General features: G+C 42.5%; 1 protein-coding gene across 11 annotated transcripts in view; it reads right to left on the bottom strand.

Annotated features, from left to right (window-relative positions):
* Positions 1-338: 338 nt before the first annotated feature.
* LOC141076323 (sterol carrier protein 2-like) overlaps positions 339-20,265 on the bottom strand; it is a 61,371-nt gene continuing 41,444 nt past the window's right edge. For 9 of the 11 annotated variants that reach the window (XM_073563748.1, XM_073563751.1, XM_073563744.1 and 6 more), the window contains 4 exons: positions 15,911-16,001; positions 14,314-14,443; positions 13,292-13,371; positions 11,362-11,895 (listed from right to left, as the gene is read on the bottom strand). In XM_073563748.1, the coding sequence (XP_073419849.1) occupies positions 11,800-11,895; positions 13,292-13,371; positions 14,314-14,443; positions 15,911-16,001 (397 nt within the window). In that variant the 3' untranslated portion in view covers positions 11,362-11,799. Of the gene's footprint in view, positions 875-2,318; positions 2,399-3,296; positions 3,427-11,361; positions 11,896-13,291; positions 13,372-14,313; positions 14,444-15,910; positions 16,002-20,265 lie in introns of those variants that run through there. The other 2 variants (XM_073563746.1, XR_012227455.1) reach the window with 2 other exon arrangements.

Raw genomic sequence — 20,265 nt, 5'->3', positions numbered from 1 at the left:
TCATCTTTAGTGATATTGTGCTGCTAACTACACTTATTATAAGAGTTTTTTTTTACCTATATTTAATTTATTTGCAGCAAGTATATCTATTTGCACTATAAGCACTTTGTGATACGATTCCTTTTTTCTAATGTATTCACATTAGCTATATAAGTGCCATCAATCTAAGCCACGCCTTGGTTTTGTTAGGGTCTTATCCAAGTTGTCTTTGAAAATATGGCTGTCCTGAAGAAGTCAGCTCAATGATGTCATAGATGACAGGCTCAGGAGGCGACCCGTACTGTGATTGGACGCCTTTGAACATCAAATTTATTTAAGCAGAAAGCAAAAGCCAAAAATTGTGAAATTAGTGGTCTTTTTTATTAAAGGTTATTATGACTATTAACAAGTTAGAGAATTTTCTATAGATACCGGGCGGCAGAGACTCGGCTGAGGTCCTAAGATCACAGGGATTAGTTCAATTACGGCTGCAAAATAAGTCTGCGCCAGAAGTTATTTCAATCCATTAGTGTTGAAAAGACATCAGATCATGTCACGTTGTTAGAAGCAAAGTCCTGGACATGTCCCACCATTTCACCGTGGTCACATTCATGCAAATATATACACGCCGTACAATGCCTGCATAGGAATTAAAGGGGATATTATTCTTTTATTCTTGTTTAGGAAAAAAACAGCAGTTGTGGATGGTCCTTTAAGAGTCAGCAGATGGTATTTGGGCATCGGAGGGTTGTCATCTGCTGCACGGTTAAGATCCACCGTTGTTCGGACGCACGATCTCTTCACAGCTTGGCCTTCACCGGCCCGCTTGCAGACTCTGCAACTTCATGGCCAGGCCCATATTTCCAGTGATTTTCAGCTTGCCCTGGAAGAAAGCCTGAGAGACACAAACTAAATTAGTAGAGATCAATGCAAATTGCAAGATGTGTCACCAAGAGTGGAGTTTAAAGAAAAAAAAAGAGAGAACACCTGCTGAAAAATGGCACCTGAGATGGCTGCATCATATCCATATTGTGTTGCCTAGCTTCTGCACCTCAAGCCCAAAAATCCTTTGCAAAATGTTGCTATCTCACGACAAGCTGGATTTTTCACAACTTCTAATGGTGCATCATTCCCCGGCTCTTCTCTCCAAGCCTCATCTGTGCCACCTACAGACGAGTCGTACCCGGCCGGGGTCCACTGTAACGGTAGGCTTACGTTACACCACCTGCGGCTTAATCAGTCGTCTAGATATTTGCTGGCAGTCATTTGATAGCCTTTTTACACAGGCCAACCCCATTTCCGATGCGCACGGGATGATCAGTAAGCAAAGCAATGTGCTGCCAAGAATAAGCAATCAGAAAAATCATTTCACCTGACAAGCGTTTTTACTCTTGTCAGACGATTGACAGCTTGTTTGTCAGGATGAGTTTCTAGTAGCGATCGTTTCCCGATAATCGGGCAGTGTAGTGTAAATGCAGCCTTAGTTCGCTCTTTCTTCTGCAAAGTGTCTCCCCCGTTAACAGCTAAGCGAAGGGTGAAATCCCAAAATACATTTATTTAAAATGTCATTTTTAAATAATTGTAAAAGCCATTATTATTTTATTTTTTTTTAAGCTTGACAGAAGAGGCAGGAACCCAGTATATTCATAGATTTACCCATATTAATCATATAGTGGCTCAGTGGTTAACACTGTACGGTGGCTCAGTGGTTAACACTTGCTATGCAGCGCTGGGGTCTTGGGTTCAAATCCAACCAAGGACAACATCTATAAAAAGTTTGTATGTTCTCCCCGTATTTGTGTGGGTTTCCTCCCATATCCCAAGTACATACTGGTAGGGAATTTAGAACATGAGCCCCAATGGGGACAGTGCTGACAATGTCTGTAAAGCGCTGTGGAATTAATGGCGCTAGCGCTATATGTGAGTAAAATAAATACATTTATGAAAAAGTTTTAAAAATGTTTGATACAAAATGTCAAAATTATTCCCGTAGGATGTGGCATAAAAAAAAGTGTATGTAACAGTTCTTCCTAGATCAAAGAGGAGCCAAATATTTCAAACATGGCGCTACACTTATCCAACATGGTCAGAAGTAAAATGGATTTCAGAAATTCCTCTCATGATAAATTTCCCCTTTATTTCTTGTCCGACTAGTCAATATATGAACGGATACGAGGTGTACAGCGCCACACGTAGAGCGCGCGGTAATAAACGGTAGCCTGCATTCTGTGGCAGGAAACATAAAATTCTGCACCGACCCGCAATACAAGAGAGCAGATTACTCCATTTTCGAAAAGGGGCTCAGATTTCTAAATTTGCAGTCATTCTACCGTACTTACTGACTGTGGATTGATCTTGCCGGTCATCAGATCTAGCAGATCAGAGTCGGCCATTGTGATCGTACAGTCGGCTTTCTTATCTGCAACACAAATCATTGAAACAAAAACAAATTAAATAAAAATTTAAAATACTCAGATCTGAAAAAAAGGGTCATTTTTAAAAATGTTGATTTTATGAATCTGATATTTACAGGTGACTTTGCAGAGACCTTTTCAGTCACTCGGGGGCCCATGCACACAAAGTTCTGCACATGGACCGACCCTATGGTTTTATACTATAGGCAGATAAGGTCCCGTTACACTAAACGACGCACCAGCGATCCTGACAACGATACGACCTGGTCAGGATCGCTGGCGAGCTGTCAAATAGGCAGACTCACCAGCGATCAGGACCAGCAAGGACGCTGGTATACAGGCGGGTAACTAAGCGTGCGTGACGTTTAGTTACCGCTGTGTACCCTGGATACCAGCGTGCTCATGCTGGGAGCTGGTATCCAGGGTAAACAGCGGGTAACTAAGCGTGTGCGGCGCTTAGTTACCCGCTGTTTACCTTGGATAAAAGCTCCCAGTGCGAGCACGCTGGTATCCAGGGTACACAGCGGTAACTAAGCAACGTGCGTGCTTAGTTACCCGCTATTTACCCTGGATACCAGCTCCCAGCGTCTGCTTACAGCGCTGGGAGCTCGCTGATTGTTGGTCTCCCGCTGCCACACGCAGCGATGCGTGCTGGCCAGCGGGAGAACAACGATCAAAAAATGGCCCAGGACGTTCCTGCACGATCAGCGATACCCGGCGTGGGGCCGGTCACTGATACATGACACACACAGCGAGATCGCTTAGTGTGAAGTAACCCATAGGTATCTTGTGTACAGTTATGCGACGCGGGGCGAATATTTCTGTAATGCAGCAGCTGATGGAATGGGACTTTTTTTTGTTACATGTTTATATGTTCTAGATCCATACTGTGCGGGTCCTTACCTGAGTTGTAGGACACAGAGCCTTTGCCATTCTTCACATCAACCACCCAAGTTGCTTCTTTTCCATTAGGTTCATCCTTCACCTTAAAGGCAAAGACACCTCCAATCTTCTTAACAAACTGCTCCCCTTCCTGCAAGATGAAGAGTAACAAGTGTCATAAATTACAGAGTAATTCAACTGCAAGGAAAAAAAAAAGGGAAAAATTAGAAATATTTGTTTTTTTTCTCCTTTATTCTTGCAGATCTACTTCGTTTTACATTTCCCCTGCCATACACTAGCATGCCTCCATAAAGGAGAATTCATGAGTTATTCCAGGTCGCTGGGCCCTGTTATCAGAGGGCGGCTTCACCGATTAGAAAAATGATCTTTGGTCCAATCGGCAGGAATGTTTTTTTTCTGCAGCTTCGGTTGAGAAATTTGCCCCTTCTATTCACCTCTGACCAAGAAATGTGACATAAGAGCGTGAAGAGATGTGTGGTCTAGCCTCTGTGCACTACTTTTGTTTCACCTGTGGTGGCGCTGTTGAGGAACAGTGCTTTTCACTTGCCCCAGTTTCCTTAAAGGGGTTGTCCACTACTAGGACAATCCCTTCTTAAACTAAATGTTTGGTAACAATAAAATAATAAAGCCTATACTCACCTCCTGTACCGGTTCTGTTCCAGCCGCGGTCTCTATTATTTTATTGGGGGAGAACATTTTAGTTTAAGAAGGGGTTGTCCTAGCTCTTAACAGCCCCTTTAAAGAGGATCTGTCACTTGCCAGTAATATCTAGATTATTTTATTACTTGGGTAAATGCCATATCTCAGGAAAGGAGGGGTACGGGAGAAAAAGAAAAGCAACGCTGAATTCAGAAGAACAGCGATATTTACACCAGTTATATAAGAAAAAAATGAATCAAAAACAAAATTTACATATTTTTGGTGTTTACAAGTCTCCTTTAGAGCACCATTCCGGCAATTGTTTTTAGCAATATAGTTATCAGCTGCCGTCTTCTTCTGTCCTCTGTGCTGCTCCGGTCATTTCCTGCTAGTAGCGGCCCGATGGATCGCTCCAGATGTCTCGACTCAACGAGGTTCTTATAGACTTACATTGAGAATTTGTGACCGTTAGTAGCAGACAGACAGGAGCTGCAATTTTAAAATGGCGGAGCAGGACCGGAGCTGTGCCAGGAACAGCAGAAGGTGGAGGCCGGTAAGTATTTTACAAATTACAGCTGTGGCTGGATAGGGAAGAGGGGCAGCCGTGCATTAAGACTTTACGTGGACATAAGCAGGGAATGGTGATGAGCGAACGTGTTGGGATAAGGTGTTATCTTAGCATGCTCGGGTGCTAACCGAGTGTCTTCAGCATGCTCGAATAATATGTTCGAGACCCTGCGGCTGCATGTCTCGCAGCCATTAGGCAACCCCTGCATGTGTGTTGTGGCTATTGAACAGCCGCAAGATATGAAGCCGTGGGGTGTTAAGGGGAAAATATATGGCATATGAATATATACAAGAATCAAAAACTTTACCACTATATGGACGCTTTGCTGAATATTGGGATCATGTAGCTTTAAGATACTTCTGATTTTCTAAGACTTATTTCTGTATTGTATAACCCACCTAGGCTTCATGTAATACTGGGTGGACTAGGGTGGACCGGGCTAGAAGACGATAATTATGTACATAATGATTATGTAGCGATATGGGAACATATGAGATCCCACGAGATCAATACTAATTTACTATTTGGGGTAAACAGTAATTTGGAAATGCACCCATGATGTAACACAATGAGACAGTGCGATTTCTGTTATAAAAACTGTACACCTTGGATTAAAGATGGAGAATTATTTTGACATGATACATTCTGTCTTGTGTGTTCTCTTCTCCGTGCACGTAAAACCTCTGCCAGAGATCCAATTCGGCCACAGACAATTAAGAAGGCGACACACACATTCTGTGTGCAATATCATTTGGCGTCCGAACGAGGGGCTAGGACGAAAGTTCGAACCTGACCAGCCGCAAAGAAGACCTCCAATCTTGGACCGGATCACTCGAGGGTGGAGATGTGCACCTCCTACTAGGTAAGAAAATTATTCATCTTACCTATAACCCTCCAGTGTTTCCGTGCTGAGATGACGGTCAGTCGGCTGTCAGGTTCGGACATAGTGACCAATCTGACAAGTCCTAGCACCAAAAACCCACCCTGGTCACGATTTCCTTAATTGTCTGCCTTATCTGCTTTGCCTCTCTGCTTTGCTGTTTTGGTTGTTTGCATACGTGATTGTTACCTCAGCCAGCCTGAAAAGGAAAAAATATAGATAGGGAGACGTACTGAGCAAATTCACTGTCACTCTGGTTCCGGTCCTGCTCTCGGCTTGACCGATGATCGCAGAAGTCTGAACTGTGTCTCTCCCAGTGGGCAAGTGGGAGTAGGGGCTTGATTACTCTTAAGTGATTTTCCAACTTCTAAGTGGTTGGTGACTTCTTGCGGGGTTCCCACCGGACATCACCTGGCCAAGGTGATGGTTTTTAGCTGCAGCATAGGTTCATAAGTTATACGGGTGGAAGGGTAATTATACTAATTACAATTACCGTATTGATGTGACAGTGATTGCTCTCTCCCTGAAAAGTATGGTTTGCCCAGGTGTAGATTTTTCACCTCTACATATCAGGCTGGAATATGGATAGGTAAATTGTGAATTGTTTTGGTGTCAAGGATTCGCAGTATTTGATGTCAGTACCAGTTTTAAATTCATTGTCTTTTGTAGTGTGTATGATTTGCCGGCAGGAGGCGTACTAGCATGTGGTTAAAATTTTTGAATGCATTCTATGTGTGTATACATATATATGTTGTGAAATTAGAGAATTGGTTAAACTAGTTTTGTTCTGCATACTATAATTATAAGGTTAGTTATTAAAATTTGTTCAGGTAGAAAGAGAATTACTTGAATGGTAATTGCTTCGATTTGTAAAGATATCTCTGTGAGATCTGAGGTCTATTGTTACTTTTTAGTTATTGTTTTACTAATGTCACTACATTTCTCTATGAGATGGTTTTCTTTGAAATGTTTTAAAGCAAAAGTTTTGAGGAAACAGAAATTTTAACAATTTATCAGGTATTTTTAGACTACGCAGTTTCTGGATACACAAGATTTGTGAAATACTCTTGTGTTAGTTGTTGGTTAATTCCCTATATTACTGTGTTCAAGATAGCTAGACATCACTATGTTCATTGAAGTCCCCTTTACTCAGACATAAGGAGTACATACAGCTTTTACAGTCACATATCCAACTGTTCATAACCCCGTGAGAATTTGTTTCAAGACGCACACATACATATGTTTTTCAGATATACTCAGAATTCAGATGATAGAATGGGTGGGAGCAGTCAGTTAATATCTATAAGACAGATATGACCCATAGTGGAGTGAGAAAGAAAATGTACGTTAAGAAACCCTCCGATCACGAGGGGAGGAGCATTAGATAAGAAGGCATGGAAGAATGTGTTAATGAGTAGAGAGCAGCGTCCCAGCCTCAGGTATTATGAGGACCCTGAAGCATTTTATAAGATGGCAGAGGAAGTTAGGAAAAAAGGCATGAGGAAAGGAATATAACAAGATTGCTGAATTTTATGCAAAACAAATATTTACACACGAAGATGTCAGTTGCAATATCTGCATTACATTCATTTATACTTCTTATATACATTCCCGATGACTGGACGTGTGCCAGCTGTCAAACGCAGAATGCAGAATATCGTGAGACTTGTTCTGTCAGATGACCAATTCAAGTAGTCTTACCCTCTTTCCAAGTATTTATATAGACGGCACACCTTATGCTACATCCTGTCCAGCATCTATTAGAGTTTTATTAATGTAGTTTATGAAAAGAATAATGAAGAAAAAGATGACTATGACATGGAGGTATATAATTAAACAGAACAGGAGGAGACAGGAAATAAATAGCTCAGACTGATAATCTACAGTATTTATCATTATATGGTGGGGGGACATAATTATTATCATCATCATCTTTTAAGCCTCAAAGCTCATACTTTTGTGCACAATCTACTCCACGCAAGGACTCCTGGAAATACCAGGGGACAGATACCCTAGTAAGCAGCTTGCCAGACCCCCCATTCTCCAGGATGTCATGCTGGGAAAAGGAGAACCTGTGGATAGTTTCTTCCACCGATGTGCAATATTCACCCTCCATTTCATAATTTGTAATTATTTTTATCAAGTAATGACATGACTTGTTTGCTGTCAATGAAGTTATAGTACTGAACACATCTATGGTGCCAAACACACACACTATGTTTTTTCTTATCAATTCTATTTATTTTTCTATGGTTTACGGTGATTGACCTGGCCAATACTTTCTTCAGTTTATTATTACATGCTGCAAGCCAGTACCTGTTTGTTTTTACATATGGTGCCAGCAATATATTTGGACTATGATGCCTCAAGGGGCACAGTATAGCCTCTCTATGTTCACCTGAGCCATGACCATAGGCCTGGAGCCCAGGAAGAAGACACATTCCATTGTTATTTTTTTACAATATATATATATGGATGACCTCTTCCCCTGACTGAAGACAGCCAAGCCAATACTGCTTTCCTATATATGCAATTTTTTTTATAACTATTTTAAGGTTAACCAAAGAAGGCATCAATGGGTTTTATATGCTAAATTGCAATCACATTTTCACAGCTCTAGGACTGCCAGGCTATACCGAACTGTTTTGTCTGTTTGTCATGAAGAAGCCTGACCATGTAAATGGAGTCCTAACACAGCTTCACGGAGGAAGACAATGCCCTCCTGGCTTGTACTCTCCAAGACTTGACCCAGTGACTCGTGGAGTCCCAACCTGCATGAGAACCGTGTTTGCAACCCACCTGTGCTGGACAAAGCTTCTGATATTTTTTATGGGTCACCAATTGAAGATCCTGGCCCAAAGCACCTGTCTGCAATGCCCTACTCTGCTCCCGGACAACGTCACCATCTCCAGATGTGTTGTCCATAATCCAGCTACTCTTCTACCTCTGCCAAAGGGGGGAGGAAGATGGAGGATGAAAACCACATCTCTGACACATTAGTGGAAGAGGTAGTCGACTCTGAAATGGCTGAACGCGATTGTCTTGCTGTCATGAGGCAAGAGAACACCTGGAAGATCCTGACCTGACCCTCTTTCTGGATAGACCAAGGTATGCAGACCAAAGAAGGCAGTTTGCACACTGGTATAGCAGTAGCTACAGAAGATACATGCTGCCAGCATAACCACTGCCTATATCCAAAAGGCAGGACTGCGGGTCTTGACAAGCATACGAGAGGTCCACTCAACATGAAGCTATCAAGATCAATCTGGAGGGAAAGAGACTTCATCACGGCGAACAGAACGCCGGTCAGACACCACATAGCCAAACAAGAATTAATGGAGTGCTTGTTGATGCTAGGAAGAGTTGCGGTGGTAAAAGCTCACACAATGGAGACACTTCAAGGGAAGCAGTGGGCAACAGACTAGCTGAAGTAACAGCAAAAGAAGCAGCAGTAATACCGGTTGACACGGAAACAGAGGAAAAGGGATAACCCTGGAAAAAGATGTTCTGACACTCGAGAAACAAGTATCCAAGGAAGAAAAGAAGAAATGGACCTAAAATGAAGTTACACAGGATGAAATACGCCTAAGGATGAACAAGGAAAATTTAAGGCCTCGACCAAAACTCTACATACTTGATGCTATACAGGAAAAAGGGGAGTCATAGCATAAGAGTTTAGTCTTTCCCTTGGGTCACACACATGCACAAATACACACACATAATAGCAGGTCCAACAAAACTCAGCCCTATAAGATCCTACTTGTAAATATTCACAGTTTAGGATTATATTTTGTTCATTATAATTGTTTATATGCAGACTAAGTTTAAAAACGTGACTAAAATAGATTTTCGAGTTTTTTTAACCATCCCAGATCCACAGGACCTAGGATCCCACCAGATCCTGCCCAATGACTGAGCCCTCATCACCAAGAGGTTCAACATACGTACCCTTGAACCTAGAGATGACAGCCCGTTCCAAGTCCTGTCAACTATCACAGCAGTCCATGGGTCCTCGCTTCCCACTGCAAGGAGATGCCGGATCCAGAGTCCAGTAGCGGCTGCCACTCTTCATCCGTCTGGCACTTATCCTTTTCCTAGCTCAAGGGGTAGTCAGTCACCAAGGGGTAGTCACTCATGAGAAGGGTATACTGACATTCTGGTATAATGTCTCCACCCCAAGAGTAACATATCAATTTGACTACTGCCTCATAGTAGAATGTCCAGGCCCCATGGCACAGTTTCATATCGGGTTAAATACACAATTCATCTGTGTCACTACTGCTGAAATAGGGGAAGGTTCAAACTGAGAGGATTAGTCACTTGTGGGGTGGCACACTGGTGAAAGTAACTGGAGACATCAACCAGCCCAGGCCCTACAGCGAAGGGACAAATGGGGAATAAGCCTATTAAGTCGCATGACCCTGTCCAAAGCCCATTTTAAGGGTCAGAGTGGCCTTCCAGATTCAATACTCCCCGTCACTGCCGCTCACTGCCCCAAGGAGGGATGCATAGTTCTGTACCTTACTATTGACAACTCTTCAGAGAATGAGCAAGGGTTATATGTACTAGGCTCAAGTACTAAACTTGGGAGGGAAAATGGTGACACAAAAGGTAAATTTTGGCTAAGAAGCATAGATACCAGTGGGGGCACACAGGGAGCACCTGACAAATTCAAAGTCGAGAACGAGACAATAGTTGTGTTTAAACCCACCATCCCCGTAAATAAGAATGCAAAGCGGATAAACTATTTATACAATAATCAACAACGGTTTATAAAATACACTGGGGATGTCATAAAGGCAATTATTGACCCATGAAGTTTACAATAGTTATTTTATGTCCTTTGATCATATTTTCCTTAATTCTATGCTGCATAGCTCCATGCCTTAAGAAAATGATGACGATGACCATGGAAACCACAGTAATGACTATCCATGCCGACTTTGAAGATCCCCTATATGAAAGATACTCCTATGAACCCATGAGAAGAATGCCATATCCACCTCCAGAATATGCCTGCCTGAAGCAAACCAACGAGGGATAGTCCAGGATCTGACTTCCTCCTGTGCAAAGTCCGTTAGGAGGGGGTCCATCTACTAGAGATGGGTCGTCTCGTATATACGGTGAAGATTAGTTAGTTAGGTTCCAGCATTGTTGAGATAGGTAGGCCGGGAGGACAGATCGATAGGTTCGACGAGATTAGGATTTTGATTTTGCATATTTCCAAAGAAGGGACTGTTAAGGAGAAAATATATGGCATATGAATATATACAAGAATCAAAAACTGTACCACTATATGGACGCTTTGCTGAATATTGGGATCATGTAGCTTTAAGATACTTCTGATTTTCTAAGACTTATTTCTGTATTGTATAACCCACCTAGGCTTCATGTAATACTGGGTGGACCGGGCTAGAAGACTATAATTATGTACATAATGATTATGTAGCGATATGGGAACATATGAGATCCCACGAGATCAATACTAATTTACTATTTGGGGTAAACAGTAATTTGGAAATGCACCCATGATGTAACACAATGAGAGCGCGATTTCTGTTATAAAAACTGTACACCTTGGATTAAAGATGGAGGAGAATCATTTTGACATGATACATTCTGTCTTGTGTGTTCTCTTCTCCGTGCACGTAAAACCTCTGCCAGAGATCCAATTCGGCCACAGACAATTAAGATGGCGACACACGCATTCTGTGTGCAATATCATTATTATTGCACTATAAGCACTTTGTGATACGATTCCTTTTTTCTAATGTATTCACATTAGCTATATAAGTGCCATCAATCTAGGCCACGCCTTGGTTTTGTTAGGGTCTTTTCCAAGTTGTCTTTGAAAATAAGGCTGTCCTGAAGAAGTCAGCTCAATGATGTCATAGATGAAAGGCTCAAGAGGCAACCCGTACTGTAAATGGACGCCTTTGAACATCAAATTTATTTAAGCAGAAAGCAAAAGCCAAAAATTGTGGAATTAGTGGTCTTTTTTTATTAAAGGTTTTATTATGAATATTAACAAGTTAGAGAATTTTCTATAGATACCGGGCGGCAGAGACTCGGCTGAGGTCCTAAGATCACAGGGATTAGTTCAATTACGGCTGCAAAATAAATCTGCGCCAGAAGTTATTTCAATCCACTAGTGTTGAGAAGACATCAGATCACGTCATTAGAAGCAAAGTCCCCGACATGTCCCAGCAATTCACCGTGGTCACATTCATACAAATATATACACGCCGTACAATGCCTGCATAGGAATTAAGGGAATATTATTCTTTTATTCTTGGGTAGGAAAAAAACAGCAGTTATGGATGGTCCTTTAAGAGTCAGCAGATGGTATCTGGGCATTGGAGGGTTGGCATCTGCTGCACGGTTAAGATCCGTCGTTGTTCGGATGCACGATCTCTTCACAGCTTGGCCTTCACTGGCTGCACCTGCAGACTCTGCAACTTCATGGCCAGGTCCATATTTCCAGTGATTTTCAACTTGCCCTGGATAAAAGCCTGAGAGACACAAACCAAATTAGTAGAGGTCAATGCAAATTGCAAGATGTGTCACCAAGAGTGGAGTTTAAAAAAAAACAAAAAAAAAACCACCTGCTGAAAAATGGCACCTGAGATGGCTGCATCATATCCATATTGTGTTGCCACGCTTCTGCACCTCAAGCCTAAAAATCCTTTGCAAAATGTTGCTATCTCACGACAAGCTGGATTTTTCACAACTTCTAATGGTGCATCATTCCCCGGCTCTTCTCTCCAAGCCCCATCTGTGCCACCTACAGACCAGTCATACCCGGCCGGGGTCCACTGTAAGGGTGGACTTATGTTACACCACCTGCGGCTTAAAAGCACCAATCATCTAGATATTTGCTGGCAGTCATTTGATAGCCTTTTTACACAGGCCAACCCCATTTCCGATGCGCACGGAATGACCAGTAAGCAAAGCAATGTGCTGCCAAGAATAAGCAATCAGAAAAATCATTTCACCCGACAAGCGTTTTTACTCTTGTCAGACGATTGACAGCTTGTTTACTCTATTGTCAGGATGAGTTTCTAGTAGCGATCGTTTCCCGATAATCGGGCAGTGTAGTGTAAATGCAGCCTTAGTTCGCTCTTTCTTCTGCAAAGTGTCTCCCCCCATTAACAGCTAAGCGAAGGGTGAAATCCCAGAATACATTTATATAAGTTGTCATTTTTAAATAATTGTAAAAGCCATTATTATTTTATTTTTTTTAAGCTTGACAGAAGAGGCAGGAACCCAGTATATTCATAGATTTACCCATATTAATTGTATGGTGGCTCAGTGGTTAACACTTGCTATGCAGCGCTGGGGTCTTGGGTTCAAATCCAACCAAGGACAATATCTATAAAAAGTTTGTATGTTCTCCCCGTATTTGCGTGGGTTTCCTCCCATATCCCAAGTACATACTGGTAGGGAATTTAGAACATGAGCCCCAATGGGGACAGTGCTGATACATGTGAGTAAAATAAATACATTTATGAAAAAGTTTTAAAAATGTTTGATACAAAATGTCACAAAATTATTCCCGTAGGATGTGGCATAAAAAAAAGTGTATGTAACAGTTCTTCCTAGATCAAAGAGGAGCCAAATATTTCAAACATGGCGCTACACTTATCCAACATGGTCAGAAGTAAAATGGATTTCAGAAATTCCTCTCATGATGAATTACCCCCTTTAATTCTTGTCCGACTAGTCAATATATGAACAGATACGAGGTGTACAGCGCCACACGTAGAGCGCGCGGTAATAAACGGTAGCCTGCATTCTGTGGCAGGAAACATAAAATTCTGCACCGACCCGCAATACAAGAGAGCAGATTACTCCGTTTTAAAAAAGGGGCTCAGATTTCTAAATTTGCAGTCATTCTACCGTACTTACTGACTGTGGATTGATCTTGCCGGTCATCAGATCTAGCAGATCAGAGTCGGCCATTGTGATCGTAGAGTCGGCTTTCTTATCTGCAACACAAATCATCCAAACAAAAACAAATTAAATAAAAATTTAAAATACTCAGATCTGAAAAAAAAAGTGTCATTTTTAAAAATGTTGATTTTATGAATCTGATATTTACAGGTAACTTTGCAGAGACTTTTTCAGTCACTCGGGGGCCCATGCACACAAAGTTCTGCACATGCACCGACCCTATGGTTTTATACTATAGGCAGATAAGGTCCCGTTACACTAAACGACGCACCAGCGATCCCGACAACGATACGACCTGGTCAGGATCGCTGGTGAGCTGTCAAACAGGCAGACTCAACAGCGATCAGGACCAGCAAGGACGCTGGTATACAGGCGGGTAACTAAGCGTGCGTGACGCTTAGTTACCCGCTGTTTACCCTGGATACCAGCGTGCTCGTTCTGGGAGCTGGTATCCAGGGTAAACAGCAGGTAACTAAGCGTGTGCGGTGCTTAGTTACCCGCTGTTTACCTTGGATACCAGCTCCCAGCGCGAGCACGCTGGTATCCAGGGTACACAGCGGGTAACTAAGCAATGCGCGTGGTTAGTTACCTGCTATTTACCCTGGATACCAGCTCCCAGCGTCTGCTTACAGCGCTGGGAGCTCGCTGATTGTTGGTCTCCTGCTGCCACACGCAGCGATGTGTGCTGGCCAGCGGGAGAACAACGATCAAAAAATGGCCCAGGACGTTCCTGTACGATCAGCGATACCCGGCCGCTCATACGAGTCACACACAGCGAGATCACTGGTGAGATCGCTGTTGCGTCACAAAATCGGTGACGCATCAGCGATCTCGCTTAGTGTGAAGTAACCCATAGGTATCTTGTGTACAGTTATGCGACGCGGGGCGAATATTTCTGTAATGCAGCAGCTGATGGAATGGGACTTTTTTTTGTTACATGTTTATATGTTCTAGATCCATACTGTGCGGGTCCTTACCTGAGTTGTAGGACACAGAGCCTTTGCCATTCTTCACATCAACCACCCAAGTTGCTTCTTTTCCATTAGGTTCATCCTTCACCTTAAAGGCAAAGACACCTCCAATGTTCTTAACAAACTGCTCCCCTTCCTGCAAGATGAAGAGTAACAAGTGTCATAAATTACGGAGTAATTCAACTGCAATAAAAGAAAAAGGGAAAAATTAGAAATATTTGTTTTTTTTCTCCTTTATTCTTGCAGATCTACTTCGTTTTACATTTCCCCTGCCATACACTAGCATGCCTCCATAAAGGAGAATTCATGAGTTATTCCAGGTCGCTGGGCCCTGTTATCTTTGGTCCGATCGGCAGGAATGTTTTTTTCCCCGCAGCTTCAGTTGTGAAATTTGCCCCTTCTATTCACCTCTGACCAAGAAATGTGACATAAGAGCGTGAAGAGATGTGTGGTCTAGCCTCTGTGCACTACTTTTGTTTCACCTGTGGTGGCGCTGTTGAGGAACAGTGCTTTTCACTTGCCCCAGTTTCCTTAAAGGGGTTGTCCACTACTAGGACAACCCCTTCTTAAACTAAATGTTTGGTACCAATAAAATAATAAAGCCTATACTCACCTCCTGTACCGGCTCTGCTCCAGCCGCGGTCTCTATTATTTTATTGGGGGAGAACATTTTAATTTAAGAAGGGGTTGTCCTAGTAGTGAACAGCCCCTTTCAAGAGGACCTGTCACTTGCCAGTAATATCTAGATTATTTTATTACTTGGGTAAATGCCATATCTCAGGAAAGGAGGGGTACGGGAGAAAATGAAAAGCAACGCTGAATTCAGAAGAACAGCGATATTTACACCATGTATATAAGAAAAAAAATGAATCAAAAATAAAATTTACATATTTTTGGCGTTGACAAGTCTCCTTTAAAGCACCATTTTTTTTAGCAATATAGTTATCAGCTGCCGTCTTCTTCTGTCCTCGGTGCTGCTCCGGTCATTTCCTGCTAGTAGCGACCCGATGGATCGTTCCAGAGGTCTCGACTCAACGAGGTTCTTATAGACTTACATTGAGAATTTGTGACAGTTAGTAGCAGACAGTCAGGAGCTGCAATTTTAAAATGGCGAAGCAGGACCGGAGCGGTGCCGGGAACAGCAGAAGGTGGAGGCCGGTAAGTATTTTACAAATTACAGCTGTGGCTGGATAGGGAAGAGGGGCAGCCATGCATTAAGACTTTACGTTGACCTAAGCAGGGACTAGTGATGAGCGAACGTGTTGGGATAAGGTGTTATCTTAGCATGCTCGGGTGCTAACCGAGTGTCTTCAGCGTGCTTGAATAATATGTTCGAGTCCCCGCGGCTGCATGTCTTGCGGCCGTTAGGCAATCCCTGCATGTGTGTTGTGGCTATTGAACAGCCGCAAGACATGAAGCTGTGGGGACTCAAGCACATTATTTGAGCACATCGAAGACGCTCTATTAGCACCCGAGCATGCTAAGATAACACCGTGTCCGAGCACATTAGGAAACCATCTAAAAAGTTAGGAAACTTTTTTTTTTTTACATAATCATTTAAAAAATGACAAACTAACAAAAACCACAATAGTAAGGTACTGACCTCTGCCAATTTCTTCTCAATTTCTTTGAATACATACTGGGCTTTAAATCCGTCCTCGGCACTGGTTGGATTCAGTTGAATACGGGAAGAACTGAAGAGACAGACAGTTTTGCAAGAGACGTCAAAAGCAATAAAAAGATTTAGGGGATATGTCAAAAGTAAAATAAAAGTCAAAAGGTGCTATAGGATTTTTACAGGATAAAAATGATGAAATGGTAAGAAAGGATGTTTAGAAGGCCGATCTTTTAAATTCCTATTTTCCATCTGTTTTCTCACAGAAAGGAAATTTAACATCAACTGATCTTCTCTGTCCTATAAACGGAATAGAAGGATCCAGGCTATCTATAAACAGAGAGATAGTGAGGGAATAATTAGCTAACATAAATTAAATCAAGTCTCCAGGTCCAGATGAATTACACTCCAGAGTACTGAAGGAGATAGCAGAAGAAATTTTTGAACCACTCTCCATAATCTTTGAAAATTCTTGGAGAACAGGAGAAGTCTTAGAAGATTGGAGAAGAGCAAATGTTGTTCCTATCTTCAAAAAGGGGAAGAAGGTGGACCCAGGGAACTACAGGCCGGTGAATCTGACTTCTATACCAGGAAAGATCTTTGAAAAAATGACTAAACATGTATGTAAGTACCTGGATATGAATGAAGAGATTAAACAGAGCCAGCATGGGTTTGTAACTAATAAGTCATGTCAGACTAACTTAATTTCCTTATAAGACAGAATCACTGACTGGGTGGATCAGAGAAATGCTGTAGATCTAGTATATCTTGAGTTCAGTAAAGCATTTCACAAAGTATCTCATACAATCCTTATTGAAAAAATGACTAAGTATGGAATGGACAAGGCAACTGTTAGGTGGATTCATAACTGGCTTAGTGATCGGACCCAAAGAGTGGTCGTAAATGGCTGCACATCCAATTGGAAGAATATCTCAAGTGGGGTACCACAGGGCTCTGTCCTGGGCCCTGTATTGGTCAACATCTTTATCAATGATTTAGAAGAAGGAATGAAGGATACACTGATTAAATTTGCTGATGACACAAAGCTAGGAGGGATAAGTAATACTAGAGAAAAGAGAGAGGATTCAAAAAGCTATAAATAAACTGGAGCAGTGAGCAGCAACTAACAGAATGGTTTTTAACAGGGAAAAATGCAAAGTACTACATCTAGGCAATAAAAATGAAAAAAGCATATACAGAATGGGAGGAATAGGGCTAAGTGACAGCACATGTGAAAAAGACTTGGGTATACTAATAGATCAAACTGAACATGAGCCAACAGTGTGATGCAGCAGCAAAAAAGGCAAATGCAATTCTGGGATATATGAATAGAAGCATACAGTCTAGATCACGTGAAGTCATTATTTCCCTCTACCCCACATTGGTCAGACCTCATCTGGAATATTGTGTACAGTTTTGGGCACCACATTTAAAAAAAAAAAAAAGACATCAACAAACTGGAGCAAGTTCAGAGAAAAGCGACCAGAGTGGTGACCGGTCTGCAAACCCTGTCTTATGAGGAAAGGTTGCAGGATTTGGGAATGTTTAGCTTGCAAACAAGAAGACTGAGAGGAGACTTAATAGCTGTCTACAAATATCTCAAGGGCTGTCACATTGCAGAAGGATCATCTTTATTGTCATTTGCACAAGGAAATACTAGAAGCAATGGGATGAAACTGAATGGGAGGAGACACAGATTAGATATTAGAAATAACGTTTTGACAGTGAGGGTGATCAATGAGTGGACCAGGCTGCCACGAGAGGTAGCGAGTTCTCCTTCAATGGAAGTCTTCAAACAGAGGCTGGACGGACATCTGCCTGAGATGGTTTAGTGAATTCTGCACTGAGCAGGGGGTTGCACACAATGACCCTGGAGGTCCCTTCCAAAGCTACCATTCTATTATTTATAGGCAGGACTATATCACAATAGTACACAGCTTATATCCCTCCGTACCCAGCGGCAAAACTATGGACGTTTTTACTGTGAATTGGCGCAGTTTATAGGTGGAGCAAATTTTACAGGAAAAGAAACGGACATGCTGCACTTCAACTCACATTCCTTTTCTTCTCAGGTTATCATACTTAGCTCTTCCCATTCAGAACATATACATGCTGAGCCAAATTGAGTGTGCACGGACATTGGGAAGGGAGGCTAAAATCAAATCTGGTTTACTCACCCTCCACAGGTCCAGTGATGCCTCTCCGTACCTGCAGCTGGTCTTTGTTGACATGCTGCTGCGGTGACTACAGTGCACATGACCTCTGCAGACAATCACTGGTCTTAGCAGTGATGGTGACGTAGCTGGCACAAGACTGCTGAACCCAGTGATTAGCTGCAGCGGTCACATGCACTATAGTGGTGAGGTTACGTCAGCAGCCAGTAAACAGACTGGTGGCGGCATCGACGAGGTATTGCTGGACCTGAAGAGGGCGAGTAACATGAATTTCATTATCATTTCAGGTCTACGGGCAGATAAGATGTTAAAGCAGAAAACCCTTTAATAGGAAAATAATGTTATTTGAAAAAAAATGTTACAGTCATGAAAAAAGTCCCATTTCTGTGCCCTGAGATTCGCAGGCTGAACAAGGAGCTTTGGATGCTAAAGTTCATGGTTACCCAGTAGTCCCCGACTGCCGGCACTGACAGCTGAAGTCAGCGACCGACTGCGCTCTTAACGCCTTCCCATTGTGGCCTTTTGTTTTTTTCACTCTCCCTTTCTTCTAGGAACTATAACTTTTTAGCTTTTTTTTTTTTAACATTGCCATACAAAGGAGGTTTTTTTTTTGGGGGGGGGGACGAGTTATAGCTTGGAATGACTTAACCATTTAATGTGCAGAAATACAAGAAGGTAGAAAATCCAAGTGGGATAAAATGAAAAAAAGCAATATATTACACATTTCCCCCAGCCCAGTGTTTATTTTTCTAGTTCTTTTAAACTTTAGTGGTTAAAATAAAATAAAATATTAGGCCAGATTGCCATTTTTCAAGACCTGCCGATCTCAAAAAAATAAAAGGTTGGTGGAAATGCCACCGTCATGACACTTTGTAATGAGAAAATGGCCTAGACCATGCGCGTATAGTCACTTATTGCAAGCTCAATAAAGAATACTGCAGGCGGGGGTAGGCGCTTGCACATGGACACCAGCACGGGTAATGGCTGAAACCCCTTATTAATCATTGTTTCCCCTCTTCCTTCCCTCTCCGGGCCAGATATGGATAACACCTTGTTAGGATACTATTTGGTCTAGTATTGGCTACATTGGTGGGGGTTTAGAAGGTGGATTAGGGATAGGACCCCACTATATTGATCCCATTCATTTGGGTTACTGATGCTATGGTCACTGCACACTACACTATAAAGTAATTATTCTGACATATTTGTGGGAGGCTTAGGGTAACATGTCGGCCTTACCATCCTGGTTGCGGTGCTCATTGTGCAGCACGTTTTTTATTCTTAATGTTGGTGCATTCTGACCTGTGTTCAATGACTTTGTCGTTTGTAATATTTCGTGATGACTTTTTTAATGATGATTTTTGTACTAATAAAATAAGTCTTGAATTGACTTTTGCTAAATATATGGATGCTTTGCTCCATTTCTTTGCGTCTTCCAGGTGGCTGAAACATGTGATAACAGTGAGCAATAGCACGCGGGTTATGGAAAATGCAGAGAGGATAAACTGTAGGACGGCCGACTATTACTTTATGTATGGGAGCTGTAGATAGAACTTCACGTTGTCACGCTGTTCTGTCTATACTCAGTTGTCGACGTTACAATGCATGTCTTTCCTTTAACCCTTTGCTCCTTTCCCCATAATTGAGTCGGGATGCTGTTGACTGTTGCCTGTATGGAGCCTGCTCTGTTCCCTGCTCTGCTGCTTAGCCGTGCATGTGTTGCTAGGTCTTTGCTCTGCTGCTTGACCATCCGCATGTGCGGTCCCTGGTTGCCGCTGTGGAAGCTGTCCGCGGGTTGCGAGGTCATTTGCAGCTGGTGCATGACTTTCCACGTGAGTCTAGACTTGCAGACGATGCCAGGTGCTCTAAGCCTCAGTTCCTGCACTGACTGTGCTGCAATGGGTTCTGTGTGTGTTTAGGGCGTGCGCAGCCACACTTCCCCTGCTTTTATCAGGGTTAGTGTGTGTACTTGAAATGCTGTCCCCAGCCAATTGCTGAGGGGCAGCTCATATATAAACTTTCCCTTCCCTGCTGGGTGTGGCCAGAGCTACTCACAAAGCTCCTGAACTTTGCCACGTGTTTTGTGTCTGTGTCCCTGGACCTCTCCTGTCTTCCCTGCCTTGATTACTGCTTTATCTTGTAATCGGAGCCCTGCCCTGGAGGCGGTAT

Source organism: Dendrobates tinctorius, unplaced genomic scaffold, assembly GCF_039654945.1.
Source record: "Dendrobates tinctorius isolate UK_male_01 unplaced genomic scaffold, ASM3965494v1 ptg000396l, whole genome shotgun sequence".
NCBI classification, from domain to species: domain Eukaryota; kingdom Metazoa; phylum Chordata; class Amphibia; order Anura; family Dendrobatidae; genus Dendrobates; species Dendrobates tinctorius.
This window is presented reverse-complemented; position numbering and strand designations above follow the sequence as displayed.